The following is a 20,472-nucleotide window of genomic DNA, read 5'->3' as shown; positions in this document are numbered from 1 at the left end:
GACAGTATGGACAACATTTTTCTAGTAATGATGCCACCACAGCTGCTGTGAGTAACCTCTACTGGTGCAGATTTTTATGAGATCAGCATACAGGCTTCTGCTCATTGCTGGAATATTTGCATAAGCTACTGGTGGTGACTATGTTGAAAAATAGTTTTGTAGCTGAGAGTTTGCTCTGTCAAATCATGTTATTGTGCTCTCTGTGTCTGTTGTAGTTTCTGTGGAAATAAATAGGACGCATTACTTTTTTAGTGATCTTGGTATTTCAAAGCCAAGTGGCTTTGGAAACGTTCTGCTTTTCACAAGTTTCCGTAAACTTGTTGGCCCAGCTGTTGAAAGGAAGAGAGCTACATCAGACAGGCAGTATGCATCCTCAACCAAGGTAAAATCCACAGTTTAAACTTCACTTCTAGTCTGGTGAGCACAGGGCAAAAGACAGGAAAGCACAGTGAGCGCTGCACAACCTTGTCCTCAGGCGTGGGACGTGGCCTGCCCCCAGGACACTGGCTATTTCAGTCACAGCTCCTGAGGACAGCCTGTCGGACAGATGCGTTGGCTTGTATCAAAACGCCAGCCCACACTGCAGGAATGGCTCCAATTGCCATAGAGCATGTTAAAAACAATGCAGCCACAGCACGTCTGGGCTTTCCTGCTCCCTCCCATTGTGCATTCTTGCCTTTCCCCACCTCTTTTGCACCCCTATTTCTTACCCAGTGCCTTCCATGGCGTACAGCCCTCCTGCAGGCCCCCAGACTCCATTCCCAGTCTCCTCACTGCTGTGCCCTTTCATGCCTCCTTTCCCTGGCCTCTCCTTCCCTCACCTAATCCCACCCCCTTCTCCTGCCTCACACTCTTTCTCCATCCTCCCTCTATATGTATGTATATAGAGTTATCTATATCAATTTCCGTATACTGCTTCTGCAGGCCCAGGTGGTGGAATGCAGAGTCAAATGGCCAGAAAAGACAAAGGGTCAGCAACCTGGCATCCAAGCAGGACTGCCAGACTGGCAGACTGATGGGACAAGCTGTAGTCCTTTCTATTGAGAGACCAGCGTTACTTTTGAAAAGTGTGCACACCGTACTGTTATTGAAAAGGATGTGTCATCACCTACATTTAACAGTGCTATCAGCATTGCAAATGGGATAAAGCATGCACTTGAAGGTATTTAAAAGAACAATTTTTCAGCTGATCTTCTCTATGCCAAATTATTCTGTTGTCTATCATCTCTACTGGTGTTGTTGTAAACAGGGAGACTATCTAGAGAAAAAGACCTTTCCCTTTAGCTCTGCTGGGGAAAAGAATAAATGTGGGATGAATTCAAAGATGACTGTGAACCAAAAGCAACATTTGCTCAGGAGTCAGGCTCCACAACCTAATTCAACGACAGATTTTTCCTGCTGACCCCTGGCAGCACACCCTAAGGCCAATATGAGGGCAGATTCCAGGTCCCGATTGTAGCTTAACAACTCAGTCCCATCACAAACAATGATCAGCTTTCACTCAAAAATGTGTGCACGTGGACTGCCTTGCTGCTCAGATTCGTTTTGAAAACAGCAGGTGGGAATATCAGCTGCTGGGAAGTCAACCAGAAGTCTGGAGAACATCACATACCACAAGCCACGGGGCAACCCCTAATCTAATGTATTTTGATGGTAGGAGTGTTGGGTTGCCTTGTACTTATCCAGAAGACAGAACAGTCATAGAAATACATGTCACAGAAAATAAATGAATGGGTTCTGGTAGTGCTGATGTGTCTTGAAAGGGGACTCAAGAGGTAAACCTGGCTGCTGGGAAGCATCAGGGAAAAAAATTCATCCAGGTGCAAATAAAAACATTTTCAGACTAACAAAATCCCCAGCCTTTGATTAAAAAAAAAGAAAAGGAAAAGGCATGATGAACCTGCTTATCTCTGTCAGCACAAACTATTCTTGCCACAGTTTTGCTCAGTGTAAGCTCTTCTCCACATCTCTAATGAGTGACCACTTCCCCAGCACCAGTTTCAGCCGCCCCAAAAAGATAAATTGCTTTGTACACCATGATGATCCTAATGCTCTTGCTTTCATGTAGCTGCTCCTATCTTTCCAAAGAATCTTGGCGTGCTTTACAAACATTGCCAACAGATTTACAAGCTATATATAGAAATCATTTCACTCACTACTGATGTACAGACATTCTGGCTGTGTAGAATTACAGGGCAATATTACTCAATGGTTTGGGGCAGGAAGTAGAGGGCGCTGCATTGCAGAGAAAGGAGCAGAGGTGCACTTGAACACAGATAAAGCAGTTTTTAATTTCCATGGGATACTATTTAGGCAGCTATAGTCAGATTATTCTTCCCCCAAAAGCATGCCAAAACATATAACATCTGTCAGTGTAAGCCTCACAATACTTACAGCATTTGTAAATATACTGTAAGTCATATGTCCAGATGAGAGTATGCAGCTATTACATTTTAAGTAATTATAGAAAGTGCATGGATTTAATCTTTGTGGAATGCCAAAGGCCCAGTTCTCCTGTGTAGCTTAGCCAAACCTACCATTTGCCTTTCAGATGAAAAAACCAAACACCTCTATTTCTTTACACTCAAGGAGCAACACATGCGCTTCTATAATTAGCATTTCCTTATTTTTATGTCAGAGTATTTTTAACAGTGTGTTAGCAATATAAACAAATGATGTAAATAATAAGGAATGAAATACAAGCAACAGTAGGAAGTAAATTCTCTTTTTTATTCTCTTTATTTATGTCTATTTTTAAATAGGCCATATTAATGACGTTAGGAGTTCCGGGCACCGTGTCTACCATGCACACAATATGCAGTGTCACTGAGAAGTCATTGGCTTTGCATTAAGACTTGATCAACTGTAGAGATTTCTACTGAAAATGTGGACTCTGAAAATGAAATTAAATACTCTGTACATGTCACCAGAGCCACAATACCATATCAGCCTTTTAGCTACTAACCATGCATTTTTCCAGCTTTTCAGGAAAATCACAAAACGTAAGTTACCCGGGGAATATTCCCCCTAATCTAAGTACCTCTTTTGCTGATGTGAGTGACACTTAAGGGAATAACTCAGAGAGAAAATGTTTCCCATTGCAATATGTACCTTTAAATATTTAAACAGTAATTTGGTGCAGTTGCCCATTTGCTTCTTTCCGATCTGTTCAGCATTTGTCCTGGTAAAGGATTAGAATGGATTTCTTTGAAGACTGTTCTGAGCATTTGGAGACAGAGGGTGTGTTTTTTAATCAAGATCGTTATCTCTAGGTGCAAAAAAAGACTCCGAAGGGTAGAAAACTTGGATGACAACATTCCAGTTTTAATTCCTGCATCCTAAACAAATGATTTCCAGTGGAAAGGAAGGCAGAGAATAAGACAGAATAGAGCCATTAAGGCTGAAATTTACTTTGGCTGGTATTACTTTTCCTAATATCAACTTCTTGAGCAAAGATCTATCAGAGCTAAGGCTCATATGAATAACAAAATAAGAAGGTGGGAAGAAGGCTTTAAATGGACTGACTCAACAGGCAGACTATAGTTGTGGCTGAGTACAGCAGAGAGGTAAAGCTGGCTACACAGAAGAAGACAGAGGTAAAGAGACTGATGACCAGGTTCATATTAAAAGGAGTTCTGGAAAAACCTAAAGAGGTGAGACCTGTTCTACTACAGAGATACGCGCTCATGAGTTTACACCACTTTTCTCCCATGCAAACCATAGCTAAGTGGTTGGCTATTTTAGAAGCCTTTTTCTATCTCAAATCAGGGTTAGGAAAATCCCTTTACCTAACCAAAGGTAGACACAGAAGAGCACTACATTGTGACAGTTTCTCCATGCATGGCTTGCATGCTATCAGAAATGATCTGAGTAAAGGCAGCTCAGGCACGGAGAGCCCAAGCCAGAACACTGACACCTGCACAGAAACAGTAAAACTGTCCCCCACTTGATATGCAGAGCAAGGATCTGCCCTGCCAGCATCCAAGATTAGATGGTAGCCAGTGCATGGAAGTTTTACAGAAGGCATAAGCAACATTACGGGCTCTAAAGGCAATAGCTAGTCCTATAACTCATGGCTGTGGTTTGGTCCTACACCAAGCTATGAAAACACAGCTACAAAGTCCATCTCACTGGTGCTGGAAAGGCTGATGTAACCGCAGTTGAATGCCTGGCTCCTCAGAGATCTTATCAGCCTGGTGCAGCTGTTTCTGTCAGATTTTAAGAGAAACAGAGCCCAAATGATATCACTAATTTCATGCATTGCCCCAACTGATCAGAGTCCCTACCCCAGAGCATGCCTGAATCAAAGCCAGGACATTTATTTATGTCTAGCCAGTGTTGCCCATAGGGTAGACATGCTATGGAATTGGATTGGGATGGAACACCCAATAAGACACATCCATATAGCAGAGAAAATGAAAATCCAGCTTTACAAAGGTTCAATCAGTATTCAAATAGAGAGGAAAAGGAGTTGTTTTTTCTTAGCAATCTCTTCTCTCAGCTGGGGCTGCTGCCCTCACTTCTCTTCACACATTTCCTGCTCTCACTAGCACATATTCAACCCCACAAACGTTCAGTGCTCTCGATCTAAAACATGGGAATCAAAAGGCTTGTGTTCAATTCCTAACTTGCCAAAAGCATGGCACAAACTAAATAGTTTCCTTTCTGTATCCATATATCTCTTCTCATATTCCATTTAAAACACAGTTTTGCCCCTTGCTTCTCCATTCAGACCACAGGCACCTTGGAGGCATTCCAGATACTTTGCTATAATGTTAAATCTCCTTTAAGAGCTGAGGGGAGGGGGAAGTCTTTGATAAATTGGCATCTTCAATGTTGAGGGAAAGAAAAACTTTAACACAGGATTATGCCACAGTATTGTGGCAACAGGATGACAAATAACAAAAATGGCCCAGATATATCGTTAATAAGATAAGCACAATAAGGTCTTTTATCTTACCTAATGATATTTTATGGAGCAGTCCATGATATTTTAAACATTTCAGGCAATACTTTGCCCTAGAGCTGAATGCTCTGATGCCAGAGGCAGTGTAACTATTGCCTGAGGCGTGTATAGAGCCCTAAATATAAACCTTGGTCTATGAACTAGAATTACTAATGGAATTTGGCTCTCACCACAGAAGGGGTCTTAAGCCTCTCATCTAAAGCTCATTTGATCATGTTTCCTTCACTGGTTGCAGTGTACAGTATCAAATATGTGACCGTTCAGATCCGCACGTTGTGGTCACTGGATTCTCAGAAACTACCACTATTTAAGTCTTATTAAGCCCTTATTTCTGTTTAGAAATCCCCACACAGTGAAACCAGCTCATAGATCGGTGTGCCCAAGATGAGTTGGCCTGGGGAGCCCTGCCTGCGGACAGCCATGTTGGTTTCACTGCGCGTTCAGCCTTAGGCCATGTGTGGAGCCATCCACCACCTGGGACATCCTGCTGGCAGTGACTCAGTGTGTCTGCCAGATACCAAGAGATTTCACACAAATAACCAAATTCTTTCTCTTTATCCTAGTAAAAATGTCTGGCAAAGCAACAGAGGATGGGTCTTGGAAATTCAGATGAGGATTAGCTCTAGTGAGAGCAGAAGCAACAACTAAGCCTTCTTTCATAACACTCTTCATGTCCTTGACCAATAATCTTCACTTCTTCCATTTTATCCTGTAAATATATTGTGAGAAAGGACAGACCCACAAATGACTGATACATCTGCTTTGGGGAGGGGAATTTTTCAATTCTGATTGAGGTGTTAAGTTACATACGCCAAGCACACACTCTGGAGAACATGGAATGCCAGCCTAAGGAATGGGGCAGAAGGATGCTTCGGCTGATCTTGTGTGTGTGTGTATGTGTAGCAAAAGAACAAGTGAATCCACTTTTAATGGAATAATATAAAGGATATTTAGTCAGATGTGTTTTATTCTGGGCACGCACAGAAACATGCTGCCAAGTATATCGCAGTATGTGACTAAGGGTCTTGTTTAGTCTGGTTGAGAAATGAACTGACAAATCTCTGTAGGAATCATGATTAAATTATGATATTGTACCATTTCTCAACTAAGGGGAAAAGCTACTTGATTTCCTGCTTGGTTTGCCAGTCAGAATCTACTCTTTTTCTAAAGAAGCCTGATGTCCCTCAATCTTTGCTGGGCATTAAAACTTTCTATGCTGACATACTGTACTGACAAGTAGATGTACCTGGGAACACTGATTGGTAAAAATAGCTAAAAAGACTCTTTGAAGTGTTTGGGGAATTTTATAATAGAATAATGATTTTCCAGATACGAAATGTGCTGTATTTCCTGCCAATTACATGTCAGAGAACTGCATTTAGAGGTTTCATTTTCCTTACCAAGTTAAATTAGGCATTTCTTCTCTTTTCTACATGAACTCATGCCACAAGCTAAGATGAGTGTGCATTTATCATCCTCACAGGGAAGACTACCAGGAAAATCTTTTGTCTTTTATTCATCCACATTCCCATTTAGAGTGATTCTTTTCTACATAATTATTATAGTGCTCTTATTGTGATTTTAGCCTAGATTTGAAAAGTACAATCTTGTGTTAAAACATACTAGGTTTGAAGAAAAATTTGTGCCCATCAAAGAACTAATTACAATACATAGCAGAATGTTGTGAACATATATAAAACATAGAATCATAGAATCATCAAGCAAATCTTCAGACAGTAGAAAATAGAAAAGAAATTAAAATAGTGCACAGTTGTTATTAAAAACTATTCTGAATGTATCTCTTTTCCATACAGATCATATTCTTTATATAGGATGTAGTTCTGGAGAACTGGTGGAAGGGGAAACTTCTTCATGGATGACAGCTTCTGCAGTCTCCACAACCCCATGAGTTTACGTATCTTCAGGCGACACAGATGTTTCAATGGGCGAGGATTGTCTGAAAATAATAGTGAGAGAGAAATAACAATGTTGTTAACTATGGCTGATGACTGATTGCCCTAAAAAAATTAATATCAAAATCTACCTTTGGGCATGATTTTGCCGCTTCTGAATATGTGATGTTACATGCTGTTGATATTAATCAAACTTCTTTTGGATTTCTCCTAACACTACATTCCTCCTTTTTAGAAATATGCACACCGTGCTATGTCACCAAAGCTGGACATTATTTAATGTAATCAATGGTAACTGATAAATGATCTCTCCTTTCTCTCTGTGTATATTGAAAAAATTTGCAGGTTTAAACCAGCTGTGCAAATGACCTGGCACTTCCATTTCTGCTCAGTAGAGCAGAAATAAGGCACTGAGACCAGACAGTGCTTGGATCTAAACCAAAACTTCTTACCAGACTTCACATCACTGGAAGATTTTGGTTTGACTTAGCTTTCCTGAACACTTCAATAATTTTCAACGCACCTGTTATAGTTAAGACAACAAAATTATTTTGATGTGCCTATGACACTAAAACTAAATAAAAAAAACTTCCTCTGCATGCCAGTATAAAACATCAAAATAAAATCAAATGCCAGATTAAAATTTAAATGTTGTTCTCCTTTATAATTGATGTTGAACAAAATTCTATTAAAAAACTGCAAACAACCATCAAATACAATTAGCTCCTGCAAAGAGAGCTTTTCCTTTATTTCTCAACTTTTTAAAGTCAAGGTGGATGAAACCTATTTCTGGTGCCACCTGCTGTAAAATATCTAAACTAGGTTGTAGAGCTTCAAAAGAGAAAGCATATATAGAAGTATTAATTACTGAACGGCAACTCTAAATGTAGATCTTGTCAATCAGGAATTGATGGTACACTGTGATGGTAACTCATTGTCAACATCTCTCATCTTGAACATAACAGCATCTGAAACACGCTCTTATGATAATGCTGGAATGATTAATAGACTTGGCTGATCAATGGAGGAAAAAAAAGATAAAGTATCAGCAATATTCCTCCATAAAAAATATGTTTCATAGCTGTGCAATGATTGGCACTGTAATGCTTCATGTGGAGGATGAGAAGTACCCCAATGGTCTTGCACAATTGAAGAGGCTTCCCACACACCACTGACATTCCACAGGAGACTGGTAAGGTGCACAGCAGGTTCATTCACACTTATATTCCAGTCCAATTAACTGTGACCAGTGGCAACTCGAGACAGATCTGTCTCAATCTGAGAAATGGATGACAGACACAACCTGGCTCTTAAGCTAGTACACACTTGTATTGCTACTGCATTTTAGACTAATATGACCTGGTAAAAGCAATTACAGTCTCCTGTAATAAAATATAACATAATTATTTGGAAGTTAGATATTTACCCAATATCTGACGTATCTCTGCCCATTCCTTCTGTGTTTCTAGAACAAACTTAATTTTTGTGCATAGTGGAACATAATCCATGTAATCTATAAAAATACGAACAACTTTTCCTGTTAAGTGTTTCAACCACGGAACAGAGATGAAGTCACAGAACTGAAAGAGAAAGCATATCAAAGAATAATTTCAAAATATGTGCAGTGGAATGCCAAAATAACACATTGTAAAGCAATTACAAAAGGTAATTAAAACAAAGTATTAGGAATGAGCTTTAATAGCTATGAATGGATGCTTATGTAAATTACTTTACATTTGCTTCCATGCTTAGTCTTTGTGATCTAGTCTTTGTTTGGACCGGAACTGAAATAACAATAGCCTGATTTGCAGTTTCGTAAATCTTCCTTACTAAATCTCTAATGTACAGGTACCAAACTAAATCACTCTACATAAATAATTTTCCCTATCTCAGAATCAAAAATGAAAAATAGCTGTTTGAGTTTTTTAGGTTGTTTTAAGAGGATTTTGCAAGTATATGCTTAATTCTGCACAATAATATGGAATTTTTAAAGCTGGCTAATGGGAAGAAGAAAGCAAAAAGAAGGAAGGTATGTATTTACTGGATTATCCCTTATTACAGAAGAAGTCCACCCTGGGAGAATCTCTTCCTCTGGAGTTGACCACACAAAAGAATTTCCGAAGACATCTTGATGCATACAGTCAAAACACAACTCCACATTGTATCCATGATTCAGTAACAGCCTTAGCATCACCTCATCATTCAAGGCATACTGGATGGCACTGGGAAAATGCGTATCATTAACCATCATAAAGTAACAATTGACATTTGCTCCATAAGATAGAAGCAGCCTTACTATTTCGTGGTTACCACCTCTTACTGCCACAAGAAGACAGTTTAAAGGATCCTTGTTCGGATTTGCACCAGCTTTCAGTAATATTTCAGTGCAAAGAATGTCATTGTTAGAAACAGCAAAATAGAGTGCAGTTTTCCTTTCATCATCATAACTATTTGAGATGTGATCATCCAAGACAGTATTGACATCAAAATCACTTTCAATAAGGAGCTCTAGGCACTGTGAATTTTGGCCATCTGCAGCTGAGTGAACAGGGCTTATCCCACTTTTCTGGATTGCAGTTTGGGATGTGACTGGAATGAGATACTTCAGGACCCTAAAAAACAGTGAAGACAATAAGGCATCACTCCTCTGCATGAAGAAAATGACCACCACACAGCTATATGTTAATTTACCAAATAGACACTTCACACAGGAAAATCCTAACACAGAAGCACCTGTTCAGGAAGTATCAAATGGAACCTTGTCTTTAAGATATTTCAGCGCTTTTCACTTAGCTCTAAAGCAGTATATTTTACATTTTCTTTTGTTTCTGCTAAAATAACTCCTAGAAGTTGATTCAAGTTGATGCGACGTAGCCATTTCTGAAATACAAGTGGTCTGTACATTTTCATGTTTAACAGTGTTCTTCAGCGTGACCCTCAGGCACACTATATCTTAAAGAGAATGTGAAGTACAAACTCATACTCACAGGTAATGCCCCTCATAAGCTGCCTTATGTATGGGAAGCAGTCCTGCCTTATTGGGCACGTTGCCACTTCCTCCATATTCCAGAAGAAGCGATATGCAGTCTGGATTTCCTCCTCCTGCCGCTTCAAATAGTATTGATGAACCATCATCTGCTAAGGCCTGGACATCACCACCTTGAAGGATAGAGAGTTTAGAATTACATCCAAATTGATTTTCAGATCAACATAAAAACAAGCCCAGAATATTCTCCCTCATATTTTTAAACGTATTTATATTAAAACGTTATGTAAACAACAAACATTTCTTGTGACAAAATTAGCCTTTAAAGGCAAAAAGAAATCTTGTATAGATATAAATCCAGATGTATGAACACCCTCACTTGGGTGGGGTCTGCTTAGGCCTCAAGGGTTATAACTGAGGGTTTTCAAAAGCCTAGTCTATTTAAATAAATATTTAACTGCATCAATTAGTATCAATATAATTATGTACACTGTAGAAAGGAATGAAACAGATGAAGAAAATGGGACAGGAGCAAGTAGAAGAAGGAAAAGTAGGACAGTAGCTGTAGGTCCCTCCTTGATTGAAACTGACTGGTATCAACTCCATCATTCCTTTGACATGGATTATGGTAGAGTAGGAATGCTCATATATGCTTCCTTTCTTTCCAAGAAACCAAATCTAATCATTCATCGCTCCTACTTCTCTCCTTTTCCATTACCACTCTAGAACACCCCAGCAACCAGGCACGATGCATGCCAGAGCAGAATCTCAATTCTTTTTTACGTGGTGGCTACATACCTTTATGAATGAGATGCTCCAGCACATCGCAGTGACCATATTCAGCAGCAACACCTAATGGTGTTACTCCATACCCATCCTTAAGGTTCGCATTTCCACCGTTCTTCAGAAGAAGAGAAACAATATCTTTGCGTCCCTGTTTTGCAGCTTCATGCATTGCGGACCAACGTTTTACACATGGCTGGTGGATCCTGCAGTTGTGTTTAATCAGAGTAGAGACCATTTCAAAAGAACCACTTCTTACAGCTTGAAGATATTAAAAAAGGGAAAAAAAAAATACTATTATATTTTCAAGCACGTTGTCTTGAAATTTAAAGATATCCAGTAAGTTTAGAGAATTTTTTTCTTCTGTACTAATATGAGGAAATTCAAAAGACCTGCAGTCCTAGGAATCTGGGGGTCCAATTCAATGGTAAATCAATGATGATGTGAGCTGCATGGGAAATTCAAGCTCGTAGTCACAGATAATGCCTCTCATATGCTGTTTAGTGTATAAGAAGTAGTCCTTATCAGGTTCTTTGCCTAAACCATCTTAATCTGTAAGAAATATCAGTTAGGAATATGGAAGACAAAAGTGGCATCAGATCAATTGCAAGGAAAAGCAACAATAAAAACAATAAAGTATTAGACAATAGTCCTTACTTGTAAAATTGATGCCAACATTACAGTATCCACTGAAAATCTCAGTTGTGATTTAGTCATCTGGTAGCTCTAATCCTAGCATGTATTCAGTGGCTGTTATCAGCCAAAACAACATTGACATCTGCTATCCCATATTCTGACCTTCTGACGTGCTAAGTTCGAAATTTCCATATATAACTACACCTGCAAATTATCCACATATAAAACAGTGATCCAGATAGTAGTCTAATCTCACATCTGAACTATCTTTTGGAATAGCAGATCTCTTCTCTGACTGGCAAGGCAGGTGAGAAAGGTCAGGGTTAGCAAATTTAACTTCAGTGAATGTCCTTTTAAACATGTAAGAAGGTTTTTATGAAGCAAAAGTCTTCATAATTACTTGCATCTGCTTAGAAGAGAAGCATTACTGAACACAGTGGGAAGTAGAAATTATCACGCTAGATTTTTTTTTCAGCATTTATCTTTACACTGAAGAGCCCTTCAATTCAGAATTTTAGAATTAAAAAGGGAAGCTAGGTGATTTTCAGCTCTCAACATCATCTATTAAGTGTTAAACATCTGGTTCTCTATTTCACTAAGGCTAAAATGTGTGATGCACAGCAATACCTGCGTCCACGTTCTCAGCTTTAAGTGGCACAAAACCACAAAAAGCATCACATAAACAGTTCACATCTGCCAAGCCTCATTTCCAGGAATTTGTATAGAGAAATATTTAGGAAAATAAATTACCACTATAAGGGGAATTCTTTTTACATCTGCCCTAATTATTCTTTCCAAGTTTCATTAAAACAAGAACTGAAAATAACTTAAAAGTTATAGACTTAAAATTACTGAAAAGAGCTGAAACAACGGAAAGCAAGAAACCCCAAAGGAAAGCTTCAGAAAAGCCTCAGAGCCTTAAAATGTTAACTTATCGACTTATCAAAAATTCATAGAACTTAAGATTTTAATACTGGCTATTGTAATATATATTGCAGTTCATTATGCAGTATAATGGTAATTTGATGTATACATGAGAATTGCATTAACCTCAGAGATTTATTCTCTTCAGAAGAATGGAGATATTTGGCTTTCAACAGCAACTAGAAGCTGATATCTGCTAAGCTGCCCACGTGCAACGATGCTCATTTAAGTCTACCAATAGCATAAAATCTTACAAAGAATCAGCTTTCTTGAGATTGGAGTGTTATTTAGAAATGCAGTACGAGCTTGCTTTCAGTGCAAGAAGGAAGGGAGACGAGATGGGAGATTTTGCAATCGAAAATGCCGTTCTACTCTTGAAGAAACCATCCAAAAAATATAAAAATCTTCAGTAACCTCCAGACCTCCACAGAAAGCACGTTCAAGTTAAAGTAACGGCTTGTTCTTGTACCTGACTTAAACTTTAAGATGGACAGCTTGCTAATGGCCTTACAGCATTTGAAGACACAGAGAAGATGCCTCAAACAAAACAGAGGTTGCATTCTCAGGATTATCTTTACATGCAACTCAGGAATGACTTCAGTAAAATTAACGCTGAAGTGAACACTGGGTACATTTCACTTCATCTACCAACAGCCAGCAAAACAGCCCAACAGAGTATTGGAGTGAGTAAGAATTACACACACTGACAAGGATTCACAGAAATGGAGCTAACTTCCCCTTGTCAGGGTTGGCTCTCAAGTCTGACGAAGCAGCTGTGTCAGTTTGGTGAAGTGGATGGGCTGCAGCACAGGGAAAGGAGGCAGTTACCAATCAGGAGCGGAGTCTCGCCTTTGTCATTTGTGGTGTTGGGCCAAACTCCTTTTTCCAGCAACGCTCGGACGTTTTCCACAAAGCCAGCTTTGGCTGCCAAAGTTAGTGGTGTTTCTCCATCAGATGTTTTGTATTCCCACATTGTTTTATACGATGCTAGAAGTAAGAAAGTGAGGAAACACAAAACTAATTTAAAGCGCAATGCTGTAAATGCACACATGTAAACCAGCAGTCCTTAGATGCTTTAAGTCTTTAATCTTTATGAAAATTGCTTGTAATTATGTTTATCTTAATCTAACTTGTACCTCCAGACTGAATACTGAATATTCATTTTAGCTATGTTATTTCCGTAGGATTCTGAACAAAGCATTAAATAAGACTTCAAGCTCTTTCCTAGTGTAAATTGATGTAACATCCCAAAAATAAAATTTGCCTGAGATGTAAATGACATCTGTAAGATGCTTCATAGAGGATCTCTTCATGCTTCTTTAGTAATCAGTTCTAGCCTGTTGTTGTCCATGTCTGGCTTTTTGTTCTCTGTTTCTTTGCTACTTCCTCTGTCCCATGAGACATCCTCATTTACTCACCATCTAAAATGATTTCCAATATTTGCTGAATTGGCTGAGCTGCAGCCTCGTGCAGAGGAAACCATCCTCTTTCATCAGCTTCATCCAAAGCATATTTCCATTTCACAAGATCTTGGAGCCCAAATATCTGACCTTAAGAAATCCAACAGATAAGTGAGATGCAGTTGAAAAATTTTATGAGGAGAGCACAGTTTCACAAAGGGACAGAAGGGGTTTTACCTTCCTTTATGGCTGTTACAATTTTCCTGTTTTCTTCACTAGGTGGCACAAAACTACCCAAAAGAGAACAGAAAATAGAAAATACAAACACATAGTAAATACATTACATTATTTATTCAATATTTTCCATGAGCTTCTCATCTGAGCCAACTTTCCTTTATATATCATCTATAGTCCCCATTAGCCTTGTGATCTCTTAAGTTACACCTGTACCAAGGACCTTCAGAGTAGCCAAAGTTCTCAAGGGAGGTGCAGGTCCTGCCTGGCTTCCTGAGCAGCCTTGTGTCCCTTCCCCTATCCCCCCTGGTGTGGCTGTTTCCAGGAGGAGCTGTGAACTGCTCTGACAAAGCTCTGAATTTGGTAAAGAATTCTGTGGATTTAAAAGGCGTATTTGCCACACAGTACAGAAATGAGCCCCTCAGACTCAGAAACTTTATGCAGCAAATGAATACATGATGGCATCAGAATGTCAATATCTGTTAATGAATGAGTTTGATTATGTCAATTATGTAGTTTTCCCTGAAAAACAACTGTCAGTTTTTTTAACAGTATTACTCAAACCTCCATAAACAGAAGTTAAATGCTGCTTTCTGCTAGTACACTGAGTATCTTAAAAAAACCAGAATAGGTTAAACTTAAAAACTAGATTAGATTAAAAAGAAGAAAAAAAAAAAAAAAAGGAGCAGCCAAGTGAAAAGGAAGATTCACGCAAACACTGATGACCAAGAGTCAAATTCTCATGAGATCCCACAGGAAATTAAGGCTGACAGTGCTCCCAGACTTACAGTTCTACATCTCGGGTAGTGATGCCCTGGAACAGGTTGCCCAAGGAGGTTTTGGATGCTGGCAACCCTGCACACAGCAGGGAGTTGAAACTAGATGATCATTGTGGTCCTTTTCAACCCAGGCCATTCTATGATATCCCTTTCAGTCCCAAGATAGATCAACCTACAATATGTGTTTATGGGATTATTGCCAAAGAACCTCTCCGCTTAGAGAAAGTTCGTTTTTGTTTCATGTGTACCTTTTCACAAGAATGGTCTAAAAAGCTACGGGAAGTATTACTTTACCAAGTGAGTCCCGTCTCCCTTAACATCTCTGCAACTCCAGAAGATGGGTTGCTCCAGATGGCAAAGCAGAGCAGAAGCCTGCTCTGGATCTCAGCTTTGTCTCCAGCACAGAGCCCCTCGTGATGCCAGGGAGATGATTTTCATCATCAATCATCAATCAAAGGACTCAGTCAGTCTAATTTAATGTCACATCTGAACTCTTGCTGAACACTTTTGTAGGATCTTTTGGTTTTCTCGTTTGCAGTTTTCTTGTACGTCTAGATTCCCGAGTGCACAGGGGAAAATTGAGTGAGTACAGAGAAGTTCACTAACAAGTTTCTGTTTTGTTTATTCTTTCAGGCAGTGTTTCACTGAGCAAAACACATAACAGCCAAACCGAGAACTGCTTTAAGGACAATATCAAGCACTAAATGTCAGTATCACAAAACACTAAAATTATGGCATAACCTCTGAATTCACAGTACCTGTCACTAAAGCTGGACATTCGTGGTTTGGCTGCATTTGATTCTTGAATGCTAAGCTGTATGGCATACTCAGTGAGCAGATTTTCGACCACATCTTCACTTTCATCCATCATTTTTTATGGCAAATCATATTCATATGCTGTTTTGAAATACACACAAAAATATACTGGTTAGGATTAGTACACTACTTAAGGTTGTTGTTTTTGTTTTTGTTTTAAATAATAAAACTGTTTCCATCAATTTAATTTCACAGCATCTTATTGAGTTTTGCTTCTATTGTTCACAAACGTTCACAAATGGTTTAATCCTGCAAGTTGATCATACCATCCAACTTCACTTATTCCAAGAGGGATTAAGAGCACAGAACAGCTTGTAGGATACTCAAATGCAGGACAGCAAGAAAATTCTTCTATTTTAAATATATATATATTGCTTTTCTACCTCCACTTTATCTCCACACAATTAGGGGAAGAAATTAGTCATCATCTAAATGTGTAGCTCTTTTCTGGTCATACAACTCTCATGCCCATTTTGCCAGCTATCCCCTGCTTTGTTGTAATCCCTAGAACTGATAATGCCACAGGCAACCCAGAGCTCTGCTTCAACACAGACTTAGCCAGGAAGGTGTTAAGTATGCAGTGTTTCAAAATTGTTGTGTGTGCCATTTTCAAATTATCACACAAAAATTAATAGTATATTGTAAAATGGTAAATTTAGTAAGGTAGCAAATGACTGACATGGCAGAGTAAGTAGAATGTAAATGGCTCACCACAGCACAAGTGCTGGACACATAGCTAGAGGTCTATACATGCCTTGAGAGCCTGATTTGCTATATCACTGCTGGTAATACGCTGTGCTAAAGTGACGAGGTCCGACAGAAGCGTGGATGTTCCACTGGGATCACACAGGAGTGTAGCAGCATAGCCAGCATGAGAGCAGCAGCAGCAGTGTCCCTCTTACGCAATGCAGCAGAGAAAAGGCTAAAAAGCTCAGCAGCAAAAATTTCTTCCAGCCAGCTACGGGTATTTGGCAGTGACTAGAACCCGGCACTAGGTCACAAGAAACAATTACAAATGCTTACTCTACATTTTAGTTGCTTTATGTTGAATATTTTACTTAAATAACATTTGGAGTAATCTGATACCATTCTGATATTGTTTTCTATTTCTACCTGAAAAAAGGGATTGCTTGCCATTGTTTTGCATACAAAAAACCCAAAAAGTTTTGCCATCTTCAAGTCATTGTTTTTACCCCCAAACACCTGAACAACCTGCTAATAATGTGTTCCAAGTCTTTCCCTGGAAGAAGCATATCAAGAACTTATCATTTTTAAACACATAGATAAGCACTTATCATTTTCAAACACATAAAGTTAATAACGTGTGTTCATGTTACTCTCATTTCTTATCCTTAAAATAAACCAGACAAACCTAGCTTTTCTCTCTAGAAATAGAAGGCCCTTAGGCATGCAAAGAGGTTATTCACAGCAATAAAATAATAAAAATAATAATAATTAAAAAATAGCATTCTAAGTTTGGTCTCAGTCTATTAAATATTACAGTTTTAAACGATTTCACCGTTAGTCTAATTGGCGAGCACAACGTATAGCCTCACCTTTTCAACCCATTATCTTGCCACTGTTAGTCTGGGGCCTGCATTTTGAACAGCCAGGAATAGAGACCTGCAAGCTAATGTGTCCTGTGATATTTCTAAAATTAAATACACAGTTGCTTGATAAATTAAGGTCTGACCTTGTACAACTGTAACACAAGCAGACTCAACCCACAGGAAAGTATTACACATGACTTCTCTAAAATCTCATCAAATGTAACATGAGGTCTGGATGGTATAGTAAGATTATCTGTGCCCTCATTGGTTCAACAACTCTTAAAGTAATTCCCAACTTGGCGTCAAGGATAACATTAACATCCTGTAATAAACATAAATGTAACATAAATTAAAAGGAATCTGGGAAGCTTTAGCATTTAACTATTTGTAGATTTGTAAATTCTGACAAATTATATGGCCAAATAGTAATCACTATATCTGAAGTTGATATGACGCAAAGCTTTATAGATTTGATGATAGTCAATTATAGCACCTACTTGTCTAGATTCAATAACTTGAAATTGGTCAAAAAAGCAGGAGACACAGTACAGAACACAAATGCAAGGTCCTGCACTGCACCTTGGTCAGGGCAATCCCAAGCACATACAGGTTGGGCAAAGAATGGCTTGAGAGCAGCTCTGAGGAGAAGGAATTGGGGATGTCAGTTGATAAAAGACTCAACATGAGTCAGCAATCTGTGCTTGCAGCCCAGAAGGCCAATTGTATCCTGGGTTGGATCAAGAGAAATGTGACCAGCAGAAAGAAGGAGCAGATTGTGCATCTCTGCTCTGCTCTCATGAGAACCCACCTGGAGTACTGTGTCCAGCTCTGGGGCCCCAGCACAAGAAGGACATTGGGCTGTTCAAGTTGGTCCAGAGGAGGGCCACAAAGATGATCAGAGGGCTGGAGCACCTCTCCTATGGGGACAGGCTGAGAGAGCTGGGGCTTTTCTGCCTGAAGAACAGAAGGCTACAGGGAGACCTTACACCAGCCTTCCAGTACCTGAAGGGGCCTACAGAAAAACTGGGGATGAACTTTTTACATGGGCACGTAGTGATAGCATGCGGGGTAATGGCTTTAAACTGGAAGAGAGTAGATATAGATTAGATATCAGGAAGAAATTCTTTAGTGTGAGGGTGAGACACTGGAACAGGTTCCCTAGAGAGGCTGTGGATGCCCCCTGCCTTGATGCATTGAAGGCCAGGCTGGATAGGGCTCCGAGCAACCTGGTCTAGAGGGAGGTGTCCCTGCCTTATAGCAGCGGTTGGAACTAGATGATCTTCAGTGTCCTTTCCAACCCAAACCATTCTATGATTCCGTCATTCTATAGTGCAAGTAGAAGTGATATAAAAACACAGTAACCCAGGAGCAACACGAAGAACAACTGTACCCAGAAAATGGAAGAAATTGGATCTTCTTTTTCCCGCCAGCTCATTTTTTCCCTCAGTCATATCACTGATATCTTAGTCTCGTTTTTGTTTCAATCAGATCTGTTACTATCTTTTCCAAAATGAATACACAAGAAGGAAAACAAGCTGAAACAATAAATGTACAACGTGTTGTTAATATAAGTATCTGATACAATGAAATTTTACACTTCTGATAGAACAGAATGTCAGAACTCCATTACTCTTCTGTGCTATGTAATTCATCCATGTGTATAGAACTGTGAAACTGTAAACTTGACCAATGTGTGACGTGCACCTAATCTTTGGACGCAAGATCAGGAAAGTCATTCAATGATGATATACTATTAAATGCAATTTCTGTTAGTGTGATACAGACAAGTGTGGTGAGCCTTCAAAATACAGTGCAATAGAAACAGGCATGAACAGTGCCAGTGCCCTGCTCAACTGCTGGCTAACAGCTGATAAGAACAGGAATATATATATGAATATATATATGAAAAATATTTTAAATATATAGATTTATAATATCTATAAAGAACATAAAGATTTTAAATGTTCATCTCATTTCCTTCATGTAACTAGGGTGCTATCACAACTAACACATATCAATATGACACACATGGCATTGTTTTGCTTTTCAGTTTGTTATTAATACTATTTTGTCCAAAATCCACTGATAACATAAAACGCCTTTTTATTGCCAATTTATCTTCTTCTATCACAAGTCCCTTAATGTGGTGGGTTTTTTACTTTTGCTCTCGCACACATTAACTCAGCAATTGTCTGTTTACCATATTCTACTCCAGTGAATCTCACTTTTGATTCTGCAGCTCCTAGCCAACCAATTCCATGAAGCAAATTCGTAAGAGGCATATGCACACTGTATTATGAAACAAATCCCAGAATATTTACCCAACTTTATGAGTATTCGCAAGGTAGAAATCTTCTGACCTTAGTAAGACCTGATTACCCAATGCACACATACCAATTTGGTATTTTTTTTTAACATGTCTGCTGTAGAAAAACAGTATTGATATGCTGGAAACTTCTCCAAGGGCTCAATACTGAAGCATTTCATGAAAGAATAACAGAAGTTGACAGATATTTAAAAGACAGTCACTATACTAAAATCTCATGTTTGGTAGACAAAATCATTTTTATTTCAAGGAGAAGAATGACATAAACTGGGCTTGTTTAGCTTGGAGAAGAGAAGGCTCCAGGGAGACCTCATTGTGACCTTCCAATACTTGAAGGGAGTATATAAATAGCAGGGAAACAATTGTTTACGAGAGTGGACAGCGATAGAACAAGGGCGAATGGTTTTGAATTGAGACAGGGGAGGTTTAGGTTAGATATTAGGAGGAAGTTTTACACACAGAGGGTGGTGACGCACTGTTCACAGGTTGCCCAAGGAGGTTGTGGATGCCCCATCCCTGCAGGCATTCAAAGCCAGCCTGGATGTGGCTCTGGGCAGCCTGGTCCACTGGTTGGCGATCCTGTACATAGCTTAACTAGATGATCATTGTGGTCCTTTTCAACCTAGGCCATTCTATGATTCTATGAAGAGCACTCTCAGCTGTGGCCAAACACGCTTTTGAAGCTTTAAGGCTTTATATAGTTGTTGGACTCATGAAGCGAGCTTTGAATCAGCTCTGGAGCTTGTATGCTGAAAAACCACTGGAAACCGTGTTGGGAAACAACACACAAAGCGAAGACTACAAACACACGACCGTGCAGTTCCTAGCAGTTACAGCTAGCTATTACTCTGTACAGATCAGCTGCTCCCACCAGCCGTGTGGAGCACACCAACCACCGGTGCACAGCCATCCCACGGCACCCGCCCTCGGACCGCGCTCCGCCCCAGGCGAACGCTGTGCTCGAGGGCCAGAAGCACAGCTCGGAGAACAGGCAGAACTAACGTAACTGCCAGAGCCAGCACCCCAGCGGTCCCGCCGCACGCTCGCCTTCCTTCCGTTCGACTCCGCACATGCACAGCACCCCGCTTAGCTCACGACGCATACGCACAGCCACGCCGCGTTCGAACCGCGCATGCGCAAAGCCATACAGGGCGGCCCC

The 20,472-nt window shown here is 39.6% G+C and overlaps 1 protein-coding gene across 5 annotated transcripts; it reads right to left on the bottom strand.

The window, feature by feature from the left end:
- Positions 1–2,709: 2,709 nt before the first annotated feature.
- On the bottom strand, positions 2,710–20,444 carry ASB15 (ankyrin repeat and SOCS box containing 15). Of its 5 annotated transcripts, none has more exons than XM_052667788.1 (10): positions 20,355–20,444; positions 15,380–15,518; positions 13,846–13,898; positions 13,627–13,758; positions 13,037–13,195; positions 10,664–10,909; positions 9,867–10,038; positions 8,921–9,491; positions 8,306–8,459; positions 2,710–6,923 (listed from the first exon to the last, which is right to left on the bottom strand). In XM_052667788.1, exons 2-10 carry the CDS (start codon positions 15,490–15,492, stop codon positions 6,751–6,753), a joined length of 1,773 nt encoding a protein of 590 aa, XP_052523748.1. In that variant the 5' UTR covers positions 15,493–15,518; positions 20,355–20,444; the 3' UTR covers positions 2,710–6,750. The 5 variants fall into 5 exon arrangements, with proteins under 5 accessions (XP_052523748.1, XP_052523746.1, XP_052523747.1 ...); XM_052667786.1 differs by lacking the exon at positions 20,355–20,444 and adding an exon at positions 16,994–17,103; XM_052667787.1 differs by lacking the exon at positions 20,355–20,444 and adding an exon at positions 16,957–17,071.
- Positions 20,445–20,472: the final 28 nt, after the last annotated feature.

This window comes from Tympanuchus pallidicinctus, unplaced genomic scaffold (assembly GCF_026119805.1).
Source record: "Tympanuchus pallidicinctus isolate F22 unplaced genomic scaffold, pur_lepc_1.0 scaffold8, whole genome shotgun sequence".
NCBI lineage: Eukaryota > Metazoa > Chordata > Aves > Galliformes > Phasianidae > Tympanuchus > Tympanuchus pallidicinctus.
Note: the sequence above shows the minus strand (reverse complement) of the source record. Positions and strands in the feature narration are given on the sequence as shown.

Coding starts and splice junctions, on each gene's coding strand:
- ASB15 (XM_052667788.1), bottom strand. CDS start 15,492: ATGATGGATGAAAGTGAAGATGTGGTCGAAAATCTGCTCACTGAGTAT. Junction 10,039..10,663: donor GGAGCATCTCATTCATAAAG/GTATGTAGCCAC, acceptor CTATCCTTCAAG/GTGGTGATGTCCAGGCCTTA. Junction 8,460..8,920: donor CTGTAATAAGGGATAATCCA/GTAAATACATAC, acceptor TTTCTCTTTCAG/TTCTGTGACTTCATCTCTGT.